General features: G+C 34.7%; 1 protein-coding gene across 1 annotated transcript in view; it reads left to right on the top strand.

Moving 5' to 3' along the window:
* The window catches only part of LOC109081569 (ATP-binding cassette sub-family A member 2-like), a 64,121-nt gene that overhangs the window by 14,319 nt on the left and 27,585 nt on the right, over nucleotides 1-22,217 (top strand). The window contains exons 2-4 of the mRNA XM_042723861.1: nucleotides 12,103-12,196; nucleotides 19,355-19,466; nucleotides 21,353-21,516. Of these exons, the coding sequence (XP_042579795.1) occupies nucleotides 12,103-12,196; nucleotides 19,355-19,466; nucleotides 21,353-21,516 (370 nt within the window). The remainder of the gene's footprint in view (nucleotides 1-12,102; nucleotides 12,197-19,354; nucleotides 19,467-21,352; nucleotides 21,517-22,217) is intronic.

Raw genomic sequence — 22,217 nt, 5'->3', positions numbered from 1 at the left:
ATGTGATTATACGAAGCAGTCTGCAATCTCAAGAATGCCGTGTGGGAGAGACTAGGACAGACTTTTGTTTTACACAGAAATGAGGCCTTGAATTGGAGAAGGAGAAAGAAAAGAACTGAGAATTGCTTGTATAGAATAACTGTGACAGAATAAGATGAGGAAACGAAAGGGATCTGTGGCAGAGAGATGGGCATGAGATTCCACTGAGATTTCCCCTTCTTTCTATGTCTTTGTGTATAGTGCTTATCAGTGTTGTGGAAGCTACTTTGAAACTGTAGCTTGCTTAGCTACTTATTATTCAAAGAACTGAAGTAAAAAGCCGTTTAACACAACACGTTTCTTTAGAAGTAGTAAACTACATTAAAGATATTTAAAGGGATAGTTCACCCCAAAATGAAAATCTTGTCATCTTGGGTCTTTCCTAACCAGTATGACATTCTTCTGCAGATACTTTGAAGAATTTTGTTTTCATTCATTATTCACTTACCCCTATGTCGTTCCAAACCCGTAAAAGCTTCATTCATCTTCGGAACACAATTTAAGATATTTTGGATGAAAAGTGGTAGGCTTGAGACTGTCCCATAGACTGCCAAATAAATAACAGTGTCAAGGTCCAGGAAGTATTCTCGTCGCTTCATAATGTTACGGTTGAATCAGTGATGGAAGATGGACTATTCTGACAATGCTTTTCATAATTTCCTGGACCTTGACACTGTTATTTACTTGGCAGTCTATGGGACAGTCTCAAGCCTACCAGTTTTCATCCAAAATATCTTTAATTGTGTTCCGAAGACGAAAGAAGCTTTTACGGGTTTGGAACGACATGGGGGTAAGTGATTAATGACAACATTTTCATTTTGCAGTGGAGTAACCCTTTAAGGTTCAAAAAGTTACAGCTCTTCTTTATGCACCAAGAGCTTGTAACACTCCAAACAGAAAGTAAAAATTGAAATCGCATCATATGACCCCTTTAAAATATCTCTTTTTGTCATGGAGTTTTGGAACAACATTAGGGAGTAAATAATTGCAGAGTTATAATTTTTGGGTGAACTATCTCTTTAAGAGGGGAGTGTTTTAAGAATGCAGTGTGGGGATTGGGAGCAACTAGAATGAATCAGTAAATTGGCTTTTTAAACTGGTTTATTGAAATGAACAGTCCCAATGAACCAGTTTGCTAAAATGAGCTGGATTTCCCAGTGTGTTAAATTATTGCCTCAGCTCATTTTTGCTACCGTTACTTCTTGGAAAAATGTCTCGTTTCTGAAATAAGCTATTATACACTATATTGAAAACAGACAATTATGTTCACGCTAATGAAAAATGTAATAATGTTAGAAATATAAGTGCTTTTGTTCATTCCCAATTAGAGAGCAGTAGCACTCTTTCTCGTTCCTTCTGTTTCAAACATATTTTTCAAAAACATGCTGATTTTCTGTATGAATTCCTTGTATGTTTAAATTGTTTTTAAATTTGAATATTTCATATATCTAAATATTATGTTTTTCAGTCTTCTATTATTTAAATGTTTTTTCCTCTTTTACATCACTGTCCTCTATTTGTTTTTTCTCCATCTTGTTTGCGTTCTCTCCAATTCTTTTTATGAGTCAAATTTGATTGAATTGCACTAAACACAGGAAGCCGAGAAAGTGTGGAGTCATTTCAGCAGATGAGTGTATTTAGGTTAGGAGGTTGATTCTCTGTCAGGTCTGCAGTAGATTACAGCTGCTGTGTCATCTGTGGGCTTTGGGCCTTGAGCTCCGGTAAGCGCTACATGGCTATTCATCTTCTCCAGGCCGTGCATAATTCATGGTTGGATTGACATGCTGTCCTTCACCCTTTATCGCTCTCTACCTTAAATGAAACACAGTCAGGTTCCGTATTTCGTTTTTTATGCCCTTTCTCAACCTTACACCTGTCTTGGTACAAAACCCTGAATGCCCACTGGAATTTCTGAATGGTCGCAGGTCAATATCACCATAGAGTGCCTTTAAACCCTCGCAATACTCAAAAATTTTGGTTTTAGTTTCCCATTCGCTTCATGTCATTTCATAAATCGTAGACACTCAAGTACTATAGAGACATACAGTATTAGCTGAGCTCCCACACATTTTTTAGATAATTATGGGCCATTATTCAAAGCATAAACCATAAGATATGTCCACCCTGTCATAGACATATACAGTTAAATACGTTTTCATTGCAAAATTAAGATACAAATTATATTTTCTGAAAGGTATGATGTCCCTTTCCTAAACAGGGTTATTTGTTTGCTTTCAAATGTAAATGCATAAAAGATTTTATGTAAACCATGTGTTTTTAAAGAAACTCTTACAATTCGCACATGTATTTTTTTTTTTTCTTATTTGGAGAAACCTGATATTTGGATGCAGTTTTTTGTTTGCAGGTGTAAAGCAGCTTTAAAAAGACTGTAGTGTCATTATTAATCCCTGTTTAGCTCAATGTTCAATTCAGTGTGGTTCAACAACAGTGTGAATTGAATATTATTTCTGAAAATTATTAACTTATCTCTTTATTTGTAAAAGAAAAGAAAAAAGTTTTTTTTTTTGGCCAGAATTTGGTTTATTGAAAGTAATTTTATTAGGTATGTCTAATCCTTCATATCCCTGTAGAAATATACTAAATATTACTAAATATGGTACATATTACTGAGTGTAGTGATTTTAGTTTACTTACAGTATATAGAATCTGTGCATGCAGATCCCTCCAGACAAGATGCACAGTAAATTAAAGGCTACAATATTCATACTTACAGTATATTCATTCTATACTAAATGTCTTAGATGTTCATTAAACTCTTATTTGTATTATGGTGTATTAACTTGTTTTATGGTCATGCTGAGAGATGGAAAGCTGTTATAAAGCTAGTCAACAAATATAAAAAATGCCACCCACCACTGACCTGTACTTAATCCTTCCTCTTCTCTCTCTCTCTCTCTCTCTCTCTCTCTCTCTCTCTCTCTCTCTCTCTCTCTCTCTCTCTCTCTCTCTCTCTCTCTCTCTCTCTCTCTCTCTCTCTCTCTCTCTCTCTCCTCTCTCTCTCTCTCTCTCTCTCTCTCTCTCTCTCTCTCTCTCTCTCTCTCTCTCTCTCTCTCTCAGTCTCCTTCTTCTTAAATCATGTTGACTCCCACTCTGTTTAATTCACATGCACAGTGATCCCACAGAAAGGGAAGACTAGATAAAATTTTAAACACATGCATGTAAATGTCTTGTCTCATTCCACCTCTTTTCTGACTGTTTTCAGAAGCTTTTTATAGTTAATGGGTTCATCTGTAATGACTCTCTCTTCAGTCATTACACTGAGATGAATTAGCAACTGAAAGAACACAGAGGTTAATTAACCTTTAAATTAGGTGAGCAGTTTTCTGTAATGCTGCCATCTGTGTAACTGGCCTCTAGACACAGGGCCAGTGCATTTTCACATATACAGTGTGTGAAACTAACATACATTTTATTTCCACTTTTCTGTAAGATTTAAAGTTTTCTTAGATTAATTAATTCTAAGCGGGTCTGTCAAAATTAGCTGTTACAAATTTCCCTCAGAAACCCTTCCAGCTCAATAAGGACAGGAGAAGCACAGTCCTGCCTTTGTGAGTAACAGAAACAGGATCTCTGAATAGAGCCTAACGTCATAGTAGATGGAGAACAGAGTCTTTTGAGAGTGAAACCTTAAGTATTGCTGTGTGAGAGGTGATTAGGATCACAGGGTCAAGAGGATCGTCCTTGAGAAAAAACACTCAGTACATCACTCCAGTGTATGCTGAGTTCATGGATATCATTAATATTTGAGACACACCAATACTACAAATCTAGGGCATACCAATAAATGGAAAATATTACAATTCTGAACTGTTTTTGTCTAAATAATTTAAGTAAAGTAAATTAAGTCAAATGTATTTATATAGCACTTTTGGTAATACCCGTTGTTTCAAAGCAGCCCAATGCAAGTATACTAAATGCATGGATAAAGTTAAATATATTTACTGTATATACCCAACTTTATATAAAGAACTCGGTGATATAGTTACATTTTGCAGTGAAATAAAAAAAATCAGGTAGCCGAGATTTCCTATATTACTTTACATGCGAATACTGTATGTACTGTATTCGGGTAAAGTCGGATATATTCTAATTTTTATATATCACGGAGCGATAATATAGTTTACTTTTTTTTGACAAATTAATAAAAATAAATCAACGATAACTAAAACCAGTCATGCTACAAAGCAAATTACACATCACAACATTGTGTATAGAAAAATAGATTTGGCAATGATTACATTTACCAGTGCTATTAAATAGTTTTTATAGATTAAAGGGTTAGTTCACCCAAAAATTAAAATTCGGCTGCGTTTTACTCACCCCTGAGGCATCCTAGGTGTATATGTCTTTCTTTCAGACGAATCCAGTTGGAGTTATATAAAAAAACTGTCTTTGATCTTTCAAGCTCTATCATTGCAGTCAGCATGTGTTCAGTCCAAAAGACGTGAAATAAAAAGTGCCCTTTCATTAAAAAAAAAGTGTCTCACACAGCTGTAGCGAATCGATGCATTTTTGTAAGAAAAATATTCGTTTTCAAAATGTAATAATCACTTGAATCTAGCTTGCGCTCACTGTTGTAAACGGAAGCAGTTCCAGGGGAATTACGTATGAGGTCAGCTTTGCGCATGCGCCGCTCAGAAGTTACTCATGCGGAAACACAAGGAACAGATCAAAACAAAACAACGGTCACTAATTAGAAGTACAAAATGAGGATTTATAAAGAAAAATCTCAGAGGAGACTGGTTTCCCTTTGCTAAAGTAAGGAAACCTTGCTTCTTTTGATCCTGTAAACAAATGTTGGTTTTCACGAGACTCACCGGCGCATGCGCAATGCTGATCTCCATACGTCATGCTCCCGGAACTGCTTCTGTGTACAACTGTTGGCGCAAGCTAGATTAAAGTGATTATTACATTTTGAATATGGATATTTTTCTTGCAAAAACTCATCGAGTCGCTACAGGAGGCCTTTGTTAAACCTCCCAGAGCCATGTGAGACACTTTTTTTTATGGAAGGGCGCTTTTTATTTCATGTCTTTTGGACTGAAGCAATGCAACACCTGCTGACTGCAATGATAGAGCTTGAAAGATCAAAGACAATTTTTAATATAACTCCGACTGTATTAGTCTGAAAGAAGAAAGTCATACACCTAGGATGCCTCGGGGGTGAGTAAAACGCAGCCTAATTTTCATTTTTGGGTGAACTAACCCTTTAAGCAAATGTTATGTGAAGGTAATTTGAATGTATAAATAGTGGAAATTAGCATGCACAATTAATACCCAATATCTCTATGTTTTCAATATCATTACTAAATAAATAAAAAATCTGTAAAATCAGCCAATAACTGATATGGTCATTCATACGTAGTGAATATATATATACATATATAATTTCATTTTTTTTTCAGTCTGCTTTAAAATATTTAATTGACTAGTTGTTTTGAGCGCTGGGTAGGGTGATAACATCACTTTATTGAGGGTAACAGCCTTCAAACTTCATGATATTTTAGGAGAGATTTATTGGAGACATTTGTATATTAAACATAATCTTTTTGTATATTAAGCTCAATCTTTTTGTATATTAAGCTCAATTCCACACATAAAATGTATAAAGTATTTTATTTAATCCCTATCCAGTAATCATAAACAAATGGGAAAATCATGTAAATTCATTGGTGCAAAGGTTGGGTGTGTCGAATTTCAGAGATAGTTTTGCAAAGGAGCTGCACTGTGAAATGCACAAAGCTCATTGTTAGTAATTAAAAAATAAAAGTTACGTGAGCAAGAAGTTAGAACCATTTCAACTTTAGAGCTTTCTTAATACACTTGTTAATCACTTTTCAATGTGCTGTTGTATTGAAGTTTGATCCACTAATCCACTAATATATATTCAGCTTTCTTTGTTGGTGAAATGGGTTTCATTTTCAGATAAACTTTAATGATCTGCTCTCAGCACCTGAAATATTATATCGGTATATCATCTAGTTGAGTTGTTCATATGAAAACAAAGCATTGCATGTTCTATCGAGGTCCCTTGTGCTTTGTTGTTGCCTGGGTGGAATTGTTTTTGTATAACCTGATGGGATGGAAATGCAGCAATGTCCCAGTGAGTCTCCGAAGAAATATGTCTATAGCCTGGAGCTGCTGGGTATTAACAGAGGGGAAGATGGGTAATCAATCCAGTGTGAATGACCACAAATCCATTCTTCAAGCCCCGGCTGCCTGGAGTGCGAGGCTAGAGTTGAGTAACAAGTAACTGCATTACACCTTTTAGATGAAGCACATCCAATACACTTGCGATTAATACACCTTACTCATTTTAGTTCAGTTTAGATTTATTTGTACTGGGCTTTTAACAGTCGCATTTGTCTCGCCAAGCAGCTTTACATAGTCCTAACATCCAAGTCTTGCACTTACAAGCAGGTACAGATATAAAAACAGGGATGGAATCTAAATTCTGATGGGATGAACCATAAAAAATGTTGCTAAAGCGAAAGACTACTGCATCAGTAATTATTCCAGTAATAAATGTAACAAATTTTATTGGAAATTGGTGCTATTGCTGCCATTTTAAGCAATAAATGCGCTCATACCAGTGGAAAAATCACTGAAACATACAGACTTTCTGATCACGCACAGTATAATAATTACAAAACATACCTGTTTCAAAAACACAGCTCACACAAACACAAACATCGCTTGGTGTCTCGATCCCAGGTGACTGTGGGGCCTGTTTGCATTCGTTGGTTAGAATGTAATTATGAATGCTAAATGATGTTTTGTGCATGTGAGTTTTATCTGATTATGCAGGCTTCGTTCATATGAGCTGTCTGGGGAGAGACGGGCCGAGGTGTTTATATGAGTTTATATGAGCCTTTCTCTAGTTCTTGCACAGTAAAAGCAATTCCATTATCTCAAATTTTCTTGACAGAAGAAAACCTCATATCTTTCAGCATGCATTGTTATTGGAGGATAAGTGTTTTAGCTCGCATTATTTGCCTATTGGTTGGTGATGGATGCTTTGCTCGATGGACAGTGGCACAAAGATGTAATTCAGTCATTTGGTGAATGGAAAATGTTTTAGCAGATAAAGTTTAAAGAGCGGACAGACAATAACTAGAATATTCTAGTGCATAATGGTGTCTGGGTTAGGTTGGGAGAGTGTGTTCCACCTACACGCTCACACACGTGTATATTACATTATAAGATAAATGCTGTTCATTTGAATTTTCTGTTTATCAAAAATATGTTTCCACAAAAATATAAAGTAGCACAACTGAAGACTGGAGTAATGGCTGCTGAAAATTCAGGTTTGTCACATGAGTAAATTACATTGTAAAATGTGTTAAAATAGAAAACAGTTATTTTAAATGAAAAATATTTCACAATATTATAGTTTGTGTATTTTTATTAAATTAATGCAGCCTTGGTGAACATTGATAAAAACATTTAAAAAAAATTACCAACCTGTGACGGTGCCCTAGTAAAAAAGTATAAATGCACTTATTTCATACTAAGTATAGTTCAAACCTATTAACATATTTACTGGCATCGCTCGAGACTTACTAATATAGAAATTATAATTCAGCTTTACTGTGGGAGTACTACTTGTGCACAATGCACATTTCTTAATATTAAGCCTAAAATGTATTTTAATGTCACTATTGATTGTATGATTTTTGAATAATATCTGCCTTTAAATGTGAGATATTTAAAGTGTACCTGAAGTATACCTGCAATAGTTCCATTTTAGCACAATCAAGTATACTTCAGTATAGTTGGATTTCAGTGCATTAAATTAAAGTGCATTAAGAACAAAATAAGTTGCTCCAATTTAGCAGACTTTAAGTGTACTAGTTTAGTATACAAAGAGTGCAATTGCAGGGTATTTTGATTAAGTCCATAAATGTATTTATAGTATACTTAGCATGAAATAAATGTATTTCAAATACATTGTAGCTTATTTATATTTCACCAGGGTGATATTAGTCTTATACAGTAGTTCTATTGGTAAGTTAAAATTATCTGCATAATTTATGTGTTAGACAAATTTAACAGGTTCAGGCTTTTCTTTATACAGTGTAGAACTAAAATTTAATTGCTGAGGATTCCAGTTGAAATGCAATCCAACAGCACAAAAATATTTCATTGTTTTATGCAGAAACTACATGTTGCTATAACAATATGTTCTAAAATTGCCTTAAAATATCAAGCATGTTTCATATTCTCAGACTGAATGGATATCAAAACGTTGGATATTCCACTGTTCAATCCGACAATAGAAAAGCGGTTATAGTCTGAAGCTAAAAAAAAAAGAGACAGTGACAATCATACACTATGTGATTTTCTATTAAATCTGTCAACTCAAATCTGCAGACTGGCTCTGAATTTTGTGCGTCAACTCCTCTAGACTCTAAATTGGTGCAAAATTCTGTGTAGTGTAGAGTATTCCAGCCTTAACTGTTGTTGCATATTTACATTAGACAAATAAGATTATTACCGAAGCAAAAGACATTTACCATCACAATCATAAAGGTCACAAAATTTTGGTATATCAAGGCCTTCTAGATCCAGCTTCACCAAGCCAGATGATCTACTCTCCCTACGATATGACACTATTCAACGATTACAATAGCAACCAGTGCCAAAATATTGTCGTAACTGAATGATTTGTTGTTTGCATTCCCTGCATGTCTTCCACATTTAAATGATGTAATAACTTTCTAGCAGAACAGTGGGTGATGTGTGGCCAAAATCTTGTACCATGGGATGGGTCACGGTAAAGGTATATATCACAATAAAGTAATCCAATCTGTAGAGTTGTTTTGAAACAATGTGCACTGTAAAAAAAAAAAAAGAAAAGTGCTGTACATATAGACTTGACTTAACTTGAGTATAAGAGCAGTGCTCATAGGCAGACACAATAGCTCCACAAATAATAGATGAACAGCCTCCACATACAAATTACAGTTTAAAACGGACTGTGAGTGAAGCAATGTTTTTCTTTGCCACTTTAAAAGTTAAATAAGCCACAGGACCTTTTAAAAAAAAACAAGCACTCTTTGGCTGGTGTTTACACCCCCCGTGCTCAGCACCGAGGGTCTCGTAAGCGAAGCTTTGTGATATGATATGATTTGGAATCTGAGGGTGCAAAAAAATCTAAATATTGAGAAAAACGCCTTTAAAGTAGTCCAAATGAAGTTCTTAGCTATGCATATTACTAATAAAAAATTAAGTTTTAATATATTTATGTTAGGAAATTTACAAAATATCTTTATGGAACATGATCTTTACTTAATATCCTAATGATTTTGATAAGAAAAAACGATAATTTTGACCCATGCAATGTATTTTTGGCTATTGCTACAAATATACCCCAGCGACTTAAGACTGGTTTTGTGGTACACGGTCACATAGATATGTATATATATATGTATACATATACCCATCCAAGTGCACACACACCATGAATGGAGCAGCCAATGCTGCGGCACCCGGGAGCAGTTGGGGGTTCTGTGCCTTGCTCAAGGGTCTCCCCTCACTTGTTTTTATTGAGGGTGAAAAGAGAGAGCTGGTTATTCACTCCCCCCACCTACAATCCCTGCCGGACCTAAGATTCGAACCCGCAACCTTTGGGTTATAAGTCCGACTCTCTATCTCTTTAGGCCACGACTGCCCCCGTATATTGATATATTGATATATAGAGATTATACCCAATTACGAGATATATTTGTGTTGACAAACAGTCCTTAAATCTTATTCTAGATCTTAAATATTTCTCTCTTTTGTGTACATTCAAATCGCTGGTTTGCCGACAATGAATGTTAAGTTTTCATTGTATGAAAAAAGGAAAACATTTTGCCTAACATCACTTTTTGTGTTCCACTGAAGAAAAAATATCAAGCATGTTTCATATTCTCAGACTCAATGGATATCAAAACGTTGGATATTCCACTGTTCAATCCGACAATAGAAAAGCGGTTATAGTCTGAAGCTAAAAAAAAAAGAGACAGTGACAATAATACACTATGTGATTTTCTATTAAATCTGTCAACTCAAATCTGCAGACTGGCTCTGAATTTTGTGCATCAACTCCTCTAGACTCTAAATTGGTGCAAAAGTCTGTGTAGTGTAGAGTATTCCAGCCTTAACTGTTGTTGCATATTTACATTAGACAAATAAGATTATTACCGAAGCAAAATACATTTATGGTTTCTCCACCATTATAATCCATCACAGTCATAAAGGTCACAAAATTTTGGTATATCAAGGCCTTCTAGATCCAGCTTCACCAAGCCAGATGATCTACTCTCCCTACGATATGACACTATTCAACGATTACAATAGCAACCAGTGCCAAAATATTGTCGTAACTGAATGATTTGTTGTTTGCATTCCCTGCCTGTCTTCCACATTTAAATTATGTAATAACTTTCTAGCAGAACAGTGGGTGATGTATGACCAAAATCTTGTACCATGGGATGGGTCACAGTAAAAGGTATATATCACAATAAAGTAATCCAATCTGTAGAGTTGTTTTGAAACAATGTGCACTGTAAAAAAAAAAAGAAAAGTGCTGTACATATAGACTTGACTTAACTTGAGTATAAGAGCAGTGCCCATAGGCAGACACAATAGCTCCACAAATAATAGATGAACAGCCTCCACATACAAATTACAGTTTAAAACGGACTGTGAGTGAAGCAATGTTTTTCTTTGCCACTTTAAAAGTTAAATAAGCCACAGGACCTTTTAAAAAAAAACAAGCACTCTTTGGCTGGTGTTTACACCCCCCGTGCTCAGCACCGAGGGTCTCGTAAGCGAAGCTTTGTGTGTCGTGTCAGATGCGGCTTTGTGTATTGTGAGAGATGCATGTAAAAGGAGCTTCTTGTTTGTTGTGACCTTCAGAAATGGCAGAGATGGGGAGAATGTCTAACAGCGAGAGAAAAACCCCTGCACCTTCTCTTGTCGCTTGTCAACAGAGACGGGATGTGGGGTCAGCGTGATGCTGTGCTGCAGTGAAAGACACATTGTGGTCAGGACAGGATGCCCTTAGACACTGATCTGAGATCAGCCTCTCTCTGTCAAGCACAGATGGCAGCCGCACGCATTCAAAAAGCAGGAAGAATAAGAGGCTGATCTCAGTTCAGCTATAAATAGTATCCTTGGCTATAACCCTGTGAGTTCCTAATCATAGTCTGCACTTCAACCAACGGCTTATTTCTCAGTAACTTCAGCTCAGATATGTCCAAAAAGAGCCTCCTGCAGAGAGAGAGAGAGAGAGCACATAAGGAAGTAGTGGAAATAATTCAGAGGTAAATGTTGGAAGATGCAGCTTTACTGCTGTACTTTGCACACTTTAAACAATGTGCTTGAAAGCATTTGACATCTCTTTCCAACCACCTGCTGTGGAGTGTGTATGTGTATGCGATATCTTTCGTTTCTCTTCCACCTCTTTTAATAATTGTTGGAACGGGCTGTTTGGAAGCACTAGCTGGTGTGTTGGCCAACCCGCTCGCAAATATTGCATCATGTTAAGCAAACTCTTCAATTGGCCATTCTGTGTTTACCAGATCAATCTCTGACACTTGACTCAATCGGTTGGCAGGCCTCAACAATGGGATTTTTTTTGCCTGCTTATCCACTTGAGCCAGCCAACATTTTCACTGGCCCCATTATGAAAGAATGTGATGTATTTTTATATTTACTACCAATATTTATACATCTCTTATGCTCATGAATCACCAATGCTGTATCAAAAATAAATTAGTCTTCAGTGTCACGTGATCCTTCAGATATCTTTTTAATATGCTGGTTTTTGCATAAGAGACTTTTTTTATTATTATTATCACTGTTGAAAACAGTTGTGCTGCTTAATATTTTTTTGTGATGGAAAGTTGAAAGAACAGCATTTATTTGAAATAAAACAGATGGATAGATCACACCAACTGTAGTGAATCAACTAGGCTATATGTATATAACCAGCAGCCACAGTGGCTAATGTGGCTTTCATAACCTGTTTTTTCTGTATGTTTATCTCTGCAGTGGGTTCTTGCATTTGAGATATTCATCCCTCTGGTGCTCTTCTTCATACTTCTGGGCTTGCGGCAGAAGAAGCCGGCCATTCCTGTGAAAGAAGGTAAGTTAAGTGACAGCACAGCGAGAGAAGATTAGGAGTAGAAGATGAAGGAAGTGTAAGGTGATTCTTACCCCAACCCAGCTCAATCTTGCCCTCCACTGGTCAGATAACTTTTGTTGCTCCTTGGGTTTTTATGAAGTTCACATTCGCAATACAATAGTCTAAGTGTGTCTGAATTAATTAGACTAGGCTCTTTATTCGTTATCAGTAATTAAAGAGACAGTACACACTCTCAGGTCGTTTCAAACCTGTGTGAGTTTCTTTCTTCTGCAGAACACCAAAAGAACTACACTGCAGAATGTCCTGACTATACAATGATATGATTTGGAATCTGAGGGTGCAAAAAAATCTAAATATTGAGAAAATCGCCTTTAAAGTTGTCCAAATGAAGTTCTTAGCTATGCATATTTCTAATCAAAAATTAATTTTTAAAATATTTATGTTAGGAAATTTACAAAATATCTTCATGGAACATGATCTTTACTTAATATCCTAATGATTTTGATAAGAAAAAAATCTATAATTTTGACCCATGCAATGTATTTTTGGCTATTGCTACAAATATACCCCAGCGACTTAAGACTGGTTTTGTGGTACAAGGTCACATAGATATGTATATATATGTATACATATACCCATCCAAGTGCACACACACCATGAATGGAGCAGCCAATGCTGCGGCACCCGGGAGCAGTTGGGGGTTCTGTGCCTTGCTCAAGGGTCTCCCCTCACTTGTTTTATTGAGGGTGAAAGAGAGAGCTGGTTATTCACTCCCCCCACCTACAATCCCTGCCGGACCTAAGATTCGAACCCGCAACCTTCGGGTTATAAGTCCGACTCTCTATCTCTTTAGGCCACGACTGCCCCCGTATATTGATATATAGAGATTATACCCAATTACGAGATATATTTGTGTTGACAAACAGTCCTTAAATCTTATTCTAGATCTTAAATATTTCTCTCTTTTGTGTACATTCAAATCGCTGGTTTGCCGACAATGAATGTTAAGCTTTCATTGTATGAAAAAAGGAAAACATTTTGCCTAACATCACTTTTTGTGTTCCACTGAAGAAAAGAAATTCATGCAGGTTTGGAATGATATGAAGGTGGTTAAATGATGAAAGAATTTAAATTTTTTGGGATGGAAAAAAGTGTTGTTTGTGGTTCGTTATAATCATATGATAATGTATTCATTTTTCTATGTGGTTGCTTCATACAACTTTGCCAATCTGTCATTGATTGCAAAGATTTTTGGCTGTTAGACAGAGCTTTAGCCATGTAGTATTTTTTTTTCACAGAACACCCTCATTTGTATGTCATCACAGTGTTATTTTCAATGCTGAAATCACACCATGTTTTGTTTCATTTTTGCTTCTTTCTGTCATCTGTCCTCAATACTTGTATCTCTCTCTCTGCCTTTGTCTTTCATTTTTTATTTTTTCCTCACCGTGCATGTTAACTGCATGCTGGACCAGTGTGTAAGTCAAAATGTTTGTTTTTTGTGTGGCTGAATTCTTAACTCTTTTGAGTATATGGGATCATTTCACTGTGTGTCCTCTAATTGTGTGTTGTGTTCGTGGACTCTTGACGTGTTTATTGTGCTGCTATTTTGTATTTGTCATATCAACTGTCTTATGCATTAATCTAATGGTAAAAGGGCACAGATGACTCCAGCAGTATGTGCAGACTGGAGCCTGCCCATATGTCAACATATACACATGCACATGATGAATTAAAAATAAATAAATAATAACAATGTGACATAACCAGGTGTGATGCATCAAGAATCCAGCTATATGAAATTTGCATGTCCACACTAAAGACCCATCCATGTTTGACTTTAAATATATTCCTACTGTGGCCATGAAAAGTTTGGAAATGCCCTACATTGGAGTTTTAGACAGAATTGGCATAAATCCTCCATTACAAGTAACTTGTTATTATCATTAAAGACCAGTAATAATTTTTTTTTTTTTTTTACATTGCATAATAATGGTAATATACAGTACACATTAAAGTCAGACAAGCCCCTTTTATATTACATTATTTTTACATTACTGTTGAAAAGTTTAGGGTCAGTAAGACTTTTTTAATAAATTAATATTTTTATTCAGCAAGGACTCATTAAACTGATCAAGACTGACAGTAAAGACATTTATAATGTTACAAAAGATTTATATTTTTGAAGGATCATGTTACACTGAAGACTGGAGTTATGGCTGCTGAAAATTCAGCTTTGCCATTACAGGAATAAATAACATTTTAAAATATAATGCAATATAAAGCATTGTAACAACAAAACATGTTAAATGGTTATAATATTCCACAATACCATGATGATGTAATCCAAAACCTCACTCCACCTAGGGTGTTTTCAAATATAAGGCTAGTCACAATGCTGCAGAAATGGAAACTAGTCATTATTACAGCTGATTTCAGAAACTCGGATTAGCATAGCTTTTATCGCTTGCCATTTTATTTCATCACGCCTGGTGTAAGAGGTTTAGGTGTTGGGCTCCCATATGTCTCTGTGAACAACACTAACATAACCCACAAACCCACTGTGAACGAAGGATCTTTCTTACGATGGCACGTTATTCAAACACCTTGTCTTGATAATGACACATCTGTGCTTTCTTCAACCAATGAGCTGTTTCTAATTGTCACAACTGTCACACACACATGCTGAATTCATCCACTTACTGAGCCATCAGGTTATTTCCCCTGACTGATCTTTGCTCTTTTAAACCTCAGCTGTGTTTGCGGAGTGGGTGCAGATGTCAGATATAAGAGTTAGGAAACCAAGGCAATAAACACAGCTTCCTCTTGTGAGCAGACAACCTGTCACTGGAAAAGCAGAAATATAACACGCCTCAGTGTTAACGTCAATCGAGGGACGTTTTTCGCAGAGTCATCAGGTGCCGATGGTGAGCGGTGTTTAGCTAATGAGGGCAATGTTGAGGATGCCAACTCTACAGGCCACACACTGCAGTGACAAACACTTAGGGAAGGAAAAAGAGTCAGCACTAACCATTAAGTAACCTTTTAGATCCCTCCATCAGTGCCAGCTGCCTCGTGTTTACATTTCAGTCAGGGCTGCCAAAGTGAAGGGAGGCGAAAGCTGAATTTGAATTGACTGATATTCTAATGGAGGATCACTTCTCACAGAGCCATTCATTAATTAAGGCTTCATTAAATAATCTCAGCAGTTATAGGCCTAATGTACTCATTAGTATATCAATGTAGGGCAAATTCGTAGAAAGGGATTGTTGTATGAGAGAAGTGCCATCTGAAAGGTAGTGGTGCATTTCAGTAAGTGAATTGTGAAGTGAACAAAAGTCACAGCCTGTGTGATCATTGGACTAACTATCGGCTGTCGATGATTTGTCAGTTAAAGAATCGTAATGAAAGCAGGTTGGTATTGGTCATAATTAAACTGAAGTTGTGAAAGTACACTAGTAAAAAATAAATATACTAAAATGTATTTGAAATACATTTAATTCATGCTAAGTTATACATACATTTACATATTTATGTACTTAATTAAAATGCCCTGTAATTGTACTGTTGGTATACTAAACTGGTATACTTAAAGTCTGCTAAATTGGAACTAAACTTAAATTGTGCAGAAGTGGTGCTGAAGTCCACCTAAAGATATACTGAAGTATATTTGATTGTGCTAAAGTGAAACTATTGCAAGTACACTTTAGGTACACTTTAAATATCTTGCATTTAAAGACTGATATTTTTCAAAAATCATACAATCCTCAATGACATTAAAACTTAGATTTTAGGCTTAATATTACGAAATGTGCATTGTGCACAAGTAGTACGCCAAATAAAGTTTAGGCTAATTATAATTTTTATATCAGTAAGTCTTGAGCGATATGTCAGTAAATATGCTTAGTATGAAATAAATGTATTTATATATATATATATATATATATATATATATATATATATATATATATATATATATATATATATATATATATATATACATATATACACACACACACACACACACACACACACACACACACACACACACACACACATACAGTCATGGCCAAAAATATTGGCACCCTTGGTAAATATGGTCAAAGAAGGCTGTGAAAATTAATTTGCATTGTTAATCTTTGTTGCATCTTTTATTTAAAAAATTCTCAAAAATCTAACCTCTCATTGGATAATAAGAATTTAAAATGGGGGGAATATCATTATGAAATAAATGTTTTTCTCTAATACACATTGGCCACAATTTAACGGCACCCTTTTATTCAATACTTTTTGAAACCTTTATTTGCGAGTTTAACAGCTCTAAATTTTCTCCTATAATGCCTGATGAGATTAGAGAACACCTGACAAGAGATCAGAGACCATTCCTTTATCCAGAATCTCTCCAGACCCTTCAGATTCCCAGCTCCATGTTGGTGGTGCTGCTCTTCAGTTCACCACACTCATTTTCTATAGAGTTCAGGTCAGAGGACTGGAATGGCTATTGCAGAAGCTTGGTTTTGTTCTTAGTGACCCATTTTTGTGTTGTTTTTGAGGTTTGTATTTGGATTATTGTCCGGTTGGAAGATCCAAACGTGGCCCATTATAAGATTTCTAACAGAGTCAGACAGTCAGTCACTTATTGATTTTTTTTTTATCTGTTGGTGTTTGATAGAATCAATGATGCCATGTATCTAAACAAGATGTCCAGGACCTCCATCAGAAATATAAGCCCACAACATCAAAAATACAGCAGTATATTTCATTGTACACATGGGGTACTTTTTATCCCTGTGTTCATTAAATCCATCTTGAGTGTTTGCTGCTAACAATCTAATTTTTAAGTTTCATCTGACCATAGAAGCCAGTCCCGTTTGCTGGAGTTTGTTTTTGGATGAGCGAGGAGAATTTTTCTTGAAACCCTCCCAAACAACATGTGGTGATGTAGGTGCTGTTTGACAATTTATTAATTTTTTTGTTAGGTTTTCTGACCCCAAGACTATTTTCTCCAATTCTCCAGCTGTGGTCCTTGTAGAGTCTTTAGCCACTCAAACTCTCCTTTTCACTGTGCATTAGGACAATATAGGCACACATCCTCTTCCAGGCAGTTTCGTAACATTTTCTGTTGATTGTAAATTCTTAATTATTGCCCTGATGGTGGAAATGGGAATTTTCATTGCTCTAGCTCTTTTCTTAAAGCCACTTCACTAATTTGTTAAGCTCAATAATCTTTTGCTGCACATCAGATATTCTTTGGTTTTTCTCAGTGTAATGGATGATTAAGGGGATTTGGGCTTTGTTTTCCCTCCTATTTATATTTCTGTGAAACAGGAAGCCATGGCTGAATAATTTCATATTCATAATCACCCTAGAGTGCTTAAAATTGTGAATATGAATGGGAATATATACTTCAGAGATATTTTACTCATAAGAATTTCTAGGTAGGCCAATAATTGTGTCCAACGTGTATTTGAGAAAAAAAAAATTATTTCATAATGATATTTATCCCCATTTTAAATTCTTATTATCCAATGAGAGGTTAGATTTTTGTGATTTTGTTAAATAAAAGATCAAAAGGATTAACAATGCAGATAAATTTTCACAGACTTCTTTGATCATATTTACCAAGGGTGCCGATACTTTTGGCCATGACTGTGTGTATATGTGTGTGTATATATGTATATGTATATGTGTGTGTATATATATATGTATATGTGTGTGTATATATATATATATATATTAGGGCTGTCAAATGATTAATCACGATTAATCACATCCAAAATAAAAGTTTTGTTTACATAATATATGTGTGTATACTGTGTATATTTATTATGTATATATAAATACACACACATGCATGTATATATTTAAGAAGAATATGTTATGTTTATATATTAAATATATTTATATATAATATAAAATATAAGAATATAAATATATAAATGTATATACATGTAAATATTTTCTAAATATATAATTTATGTGTGTGTATTTATATATACATAATAAATATACCCTGTACACATACATATATTATGTAAACAAAACTTTTATTTTGGATGTGATTAATCGTGATTAATCATTTGACAGCCCTAATATATATATATATATATATATATATATATATCTGTATATATATATATATATATATATATATATATATATATATATATATATATATATAGAAGTATACTAAATATAATAAATAAAGCTTACTTGAAAACACTGTAATTTAGGTGACATGATTACATGACCAAACTACATAATGCACGAGAATCCAAAAATTACACAGTAAATGTGCACCTTTTGCCCTTGCTTTTTTGTTTATTTAGTGCTAAAAACCTCCCTTCCTTTGTTGTAAAATTGCCAGCCTACATCTTATTCTCACCAGAATCACTTATATCATGACAAAATTATGATTTCTGAACTTGGAATTTCCCAGGAGGACTTGAAGGCAGCAAGTCCTGATCCATGGTTGTCGCTCCTATGATGTTTGTGGTCTTTGAGAGACAAATATGATCATTTACCCATCCCTGAGATTTGACTCCATATCAAGTGTGTAGAGGAGCAGGTTGCAGTGGGGAAGTGAGTCATCTAAACAAGTCTGTCCACTCCTGTGTTCTATTAGACGTGACTGGCAGCATGTGGGTGTAGAAGAGCCGTGCTACACAGCGATGCTAGTTTCTCTCTGCTTCAGTGACAGCTTGTCCGGTCGACCTCTGCGTGCGTGATGAAGTGAATCATTTGAAGGCCACTTGGAGTTTATCGCAGTGATCTGACATCTGAAACCCTCCCTGACTCTGTGTTTGCTCTCTGATATGTGACTGCTGCTTCTTTTTCTCTCCCTGTCTTTTAATCTCTCCCCAAATCTTTGATCCGTGGACCTTGGAAAATATCATTGCCTTTGTTTGTTCTATTATCCCGCATCCTATGATCCCGCTCATTCATTCATTCACTCACTCACTCACATTCCCGGCCATAAATATATATCTCCATCCATACACTGCCCTGTTTTATGTTCCTCTCCTCTACATCTGAACACACCTGCACCTTCGTCAAAACCATTTAAACCTCATTGCAATACTGGATTTCACTTTTCTTTCACCTCCATCCTCTCCGTCCCTCCGCCCTGGTGGTCTGTTTTTCCCCGGTTCTGTCCAGCCTTCTACAGCGCGGCCCCTCTCACCTCGGCAGGCATCATTCCCATCATGCAGTCTTTGTGTCCGGATGGTCAGCGGGATGAGTTTGGCTTCCTGCAGTATAAAAACTCCACGTGAGTCCACCTACACTCTGTTTCTGATTTTTCCTCTCTCGATGACTAAGATGGGCTCTAATGGATTCATTTTCATTATACTGTGTGAATAGCAGTCACCATCAACCCCTGTAATAGTGATCTTACGAGCTGTTTGATTGTGTAATGGATCTTGTCTTTGTGTTTAGATGTGATTTGATCGTTTAATGGATTGTAGTGATCGAACTACATAACTATGACCTCAGCATGACTGGTCAGCAGCATGTCTTGGGTTTAGGAGTGCACTAGCTTAAGTAGCAAGACTGCCGTCTTGATCAGTTTTACTACAGTTGTTTTTCAGTTTTGCTGGTAAAGATCATGGCTATTCTTATCCACCAGCCAGAACAGCACAAAACTACACTGAAAAAAAAATGGTGTGGAATTCAGAATTTTCTAGTAATTTCACAAAAAAATTACAAAGAAACAGCGAGTAACACATAGAATTAAACATGAAATTTTAAAGTAGAAAGACTGAAACAGTATTTAATTATATATGGTTTTATTTACCACTTAGAAAAATCATTGATCAACCGTGATATTACTAATCAGTATTAATGCATCTCAAAGGACCCATTGTTATTAAAACTAAATCTCTTAATAATAAATTTCATTAATTGAAATGCTGAATTAATGCTGAATATATATATTGTCCTGTCAAATGATTGATCACAATTAATCGCATCCAAAATAAAAGTTTTTGTTTACATAATATGTCCGTACTGTGTATATGTATTATCTATATATAAATATACACACATACAGTTTATATTTTTAAAATATTTACCTGTATATACATTTATATATTTATATTCTTATATTTTATATTATATATAAATATATTTAATATATAAACATTACATATTTTTCAAATATATACATGCATGTGTTTGTATTTATATATACATAATAAATATACACAGTATACACACATACCTGTATAGTATGTAAACAGAAACTTTTATTTTGGATTCGATTAATCACGATTAAACATTTAACAGCAATAATATAAATATATCAATGCTGTGTATGTATTTAAATATGTATGTGTATGATGTACTATGTATGTTTTTTGTGAAATTGAGTGTGTATTTTAATATATATATATATATATATATATATATATATATATATATATATATATATATATATATATATATATATATATATATATATATATATATATACATATACATATACATATATATATATATATATATATTATTTAAAAAATTAAATTAAAAAACCCAAAAGGAAAAAAAAAAATTGGAAAGGTTGCCTAATCAACTAACTGAAATAAAATAAGTTATAAAATTAATTAAACTAAAGCTGAAATAATAAATTCATGCTAAATAGAAATATCTAAAAAAGAAAAAACCATTACAAAAGGACTAAAATATAAACTAAAATTAAAAGGAAAATTTAAAATATAAAGAAGCTCATTCAAAAGATTAATATACTATAATATTATATAAGTAATCCGAAAATAACTCTGCAAGGACCTGGTGGTACAGTATTATGCCAACATCTAAGTCTTGCTATGATGATGTTGTGATTCTTTTTTAGGAATTTGGTGTTTTGCGCTAGAATTAAATTTAAAAAAATATAACAAAAAATGTATTAATTTTGGTGTGAACATAGGTTTATTAGGTAAAATACTTTAAAATGTTGTTTTTCCCCCATCTTATCTATAATCTAAATTCTGTAAGCAGTATCGGCCAGTCTGGACCACTGTTTTTTTTTTGTTTGTTTTTTTAGTTGGTTACTCTGCTTATACGATTTGACATTCTCTTCTTTTTATTATGCTCCTTCTTGTTCTTCTTTTCTTTTTAATTAATTTCTTTGACCTTTATTTTTCTCCTGTTTCTCAGTGTGACTCAGTTGTTAGAAAGGATCAGTGAAGTCGTGGAGCAGAACCACTTGTTTACGTCAGACAGACCCAGTCTGGGAGAGGAGCTGGAGTCACTGCAGCAGCACCTTGAAAGCCTGAGCTCAGCACAAGGCCCTCTGGATAGCCACTACAACACCAGCCATGGTAAGTTAAAACACATACATATACCAACCTTGACCATAACCATACATGCAAATTAGAAATTAGAAGCAAATGACTATTTTGTTCAAATAGCTATACAGTTTCTGCTGGATTTACTATTTTAAATCGCATTGTTATTACATTTCAAACACAGTTAGATTTCAGATGCAGTTTCAAATGCACACTTTTATGTGGCTCAGCTGTGGATCGCATATATTCTGTTGACACTATATGTATACTTTTGGCATTAAAAAGTTACCTTGTATATTTCCAACTGTAATCATGCAGTTGTATGATAATCAATGCAGCAGAACATTTTAGACAAACATACACAAAGCGGCAGACATCTGGCATTTTGAAGGCTATTGAACTGATTTCTTACAGGTAACATAAAGTAAACAGATGCTAAACTCACAGTCATACTGGATTTTGTTCTCTATGCACTTTTATTCATAATGTATGAATGCGAAAGAGGAAGACTGCAGATGAAGCTGATGTGAATTTTTTTTTAAATATCACATCAGTTGCTTTATACTGTACTTGCTTAAATTGTATTAAGCATCTAAATTACCATTAAAAAATTTGAGGTTGATAATGTTTTTAAGTTTTTGAAAGAAGTCTTTTATATTCAACAAGAAGGCATTTATTTCATTAAAAAAAAAAAAAAAACAATATTTTGAAATATTATTACAATTATAACTATT

This window comes from Cyprinus carpio, chromosome B5 (genome assembly GCF_018340385.1).
Source record: "Cyprinus carpio isolate SPL01 chromosome B5, ASM1834038v1, whole genome shotgun sequence".
NCBI lineage: Eukaryota > Metazoa > Chordata > Actinopteri > Cypriniformes > Cyprinidae > Cyprinus > Cyprinus carpio.
This window is presented reverse-complemented; position numbering and strand designations above follow the sequence as displayed.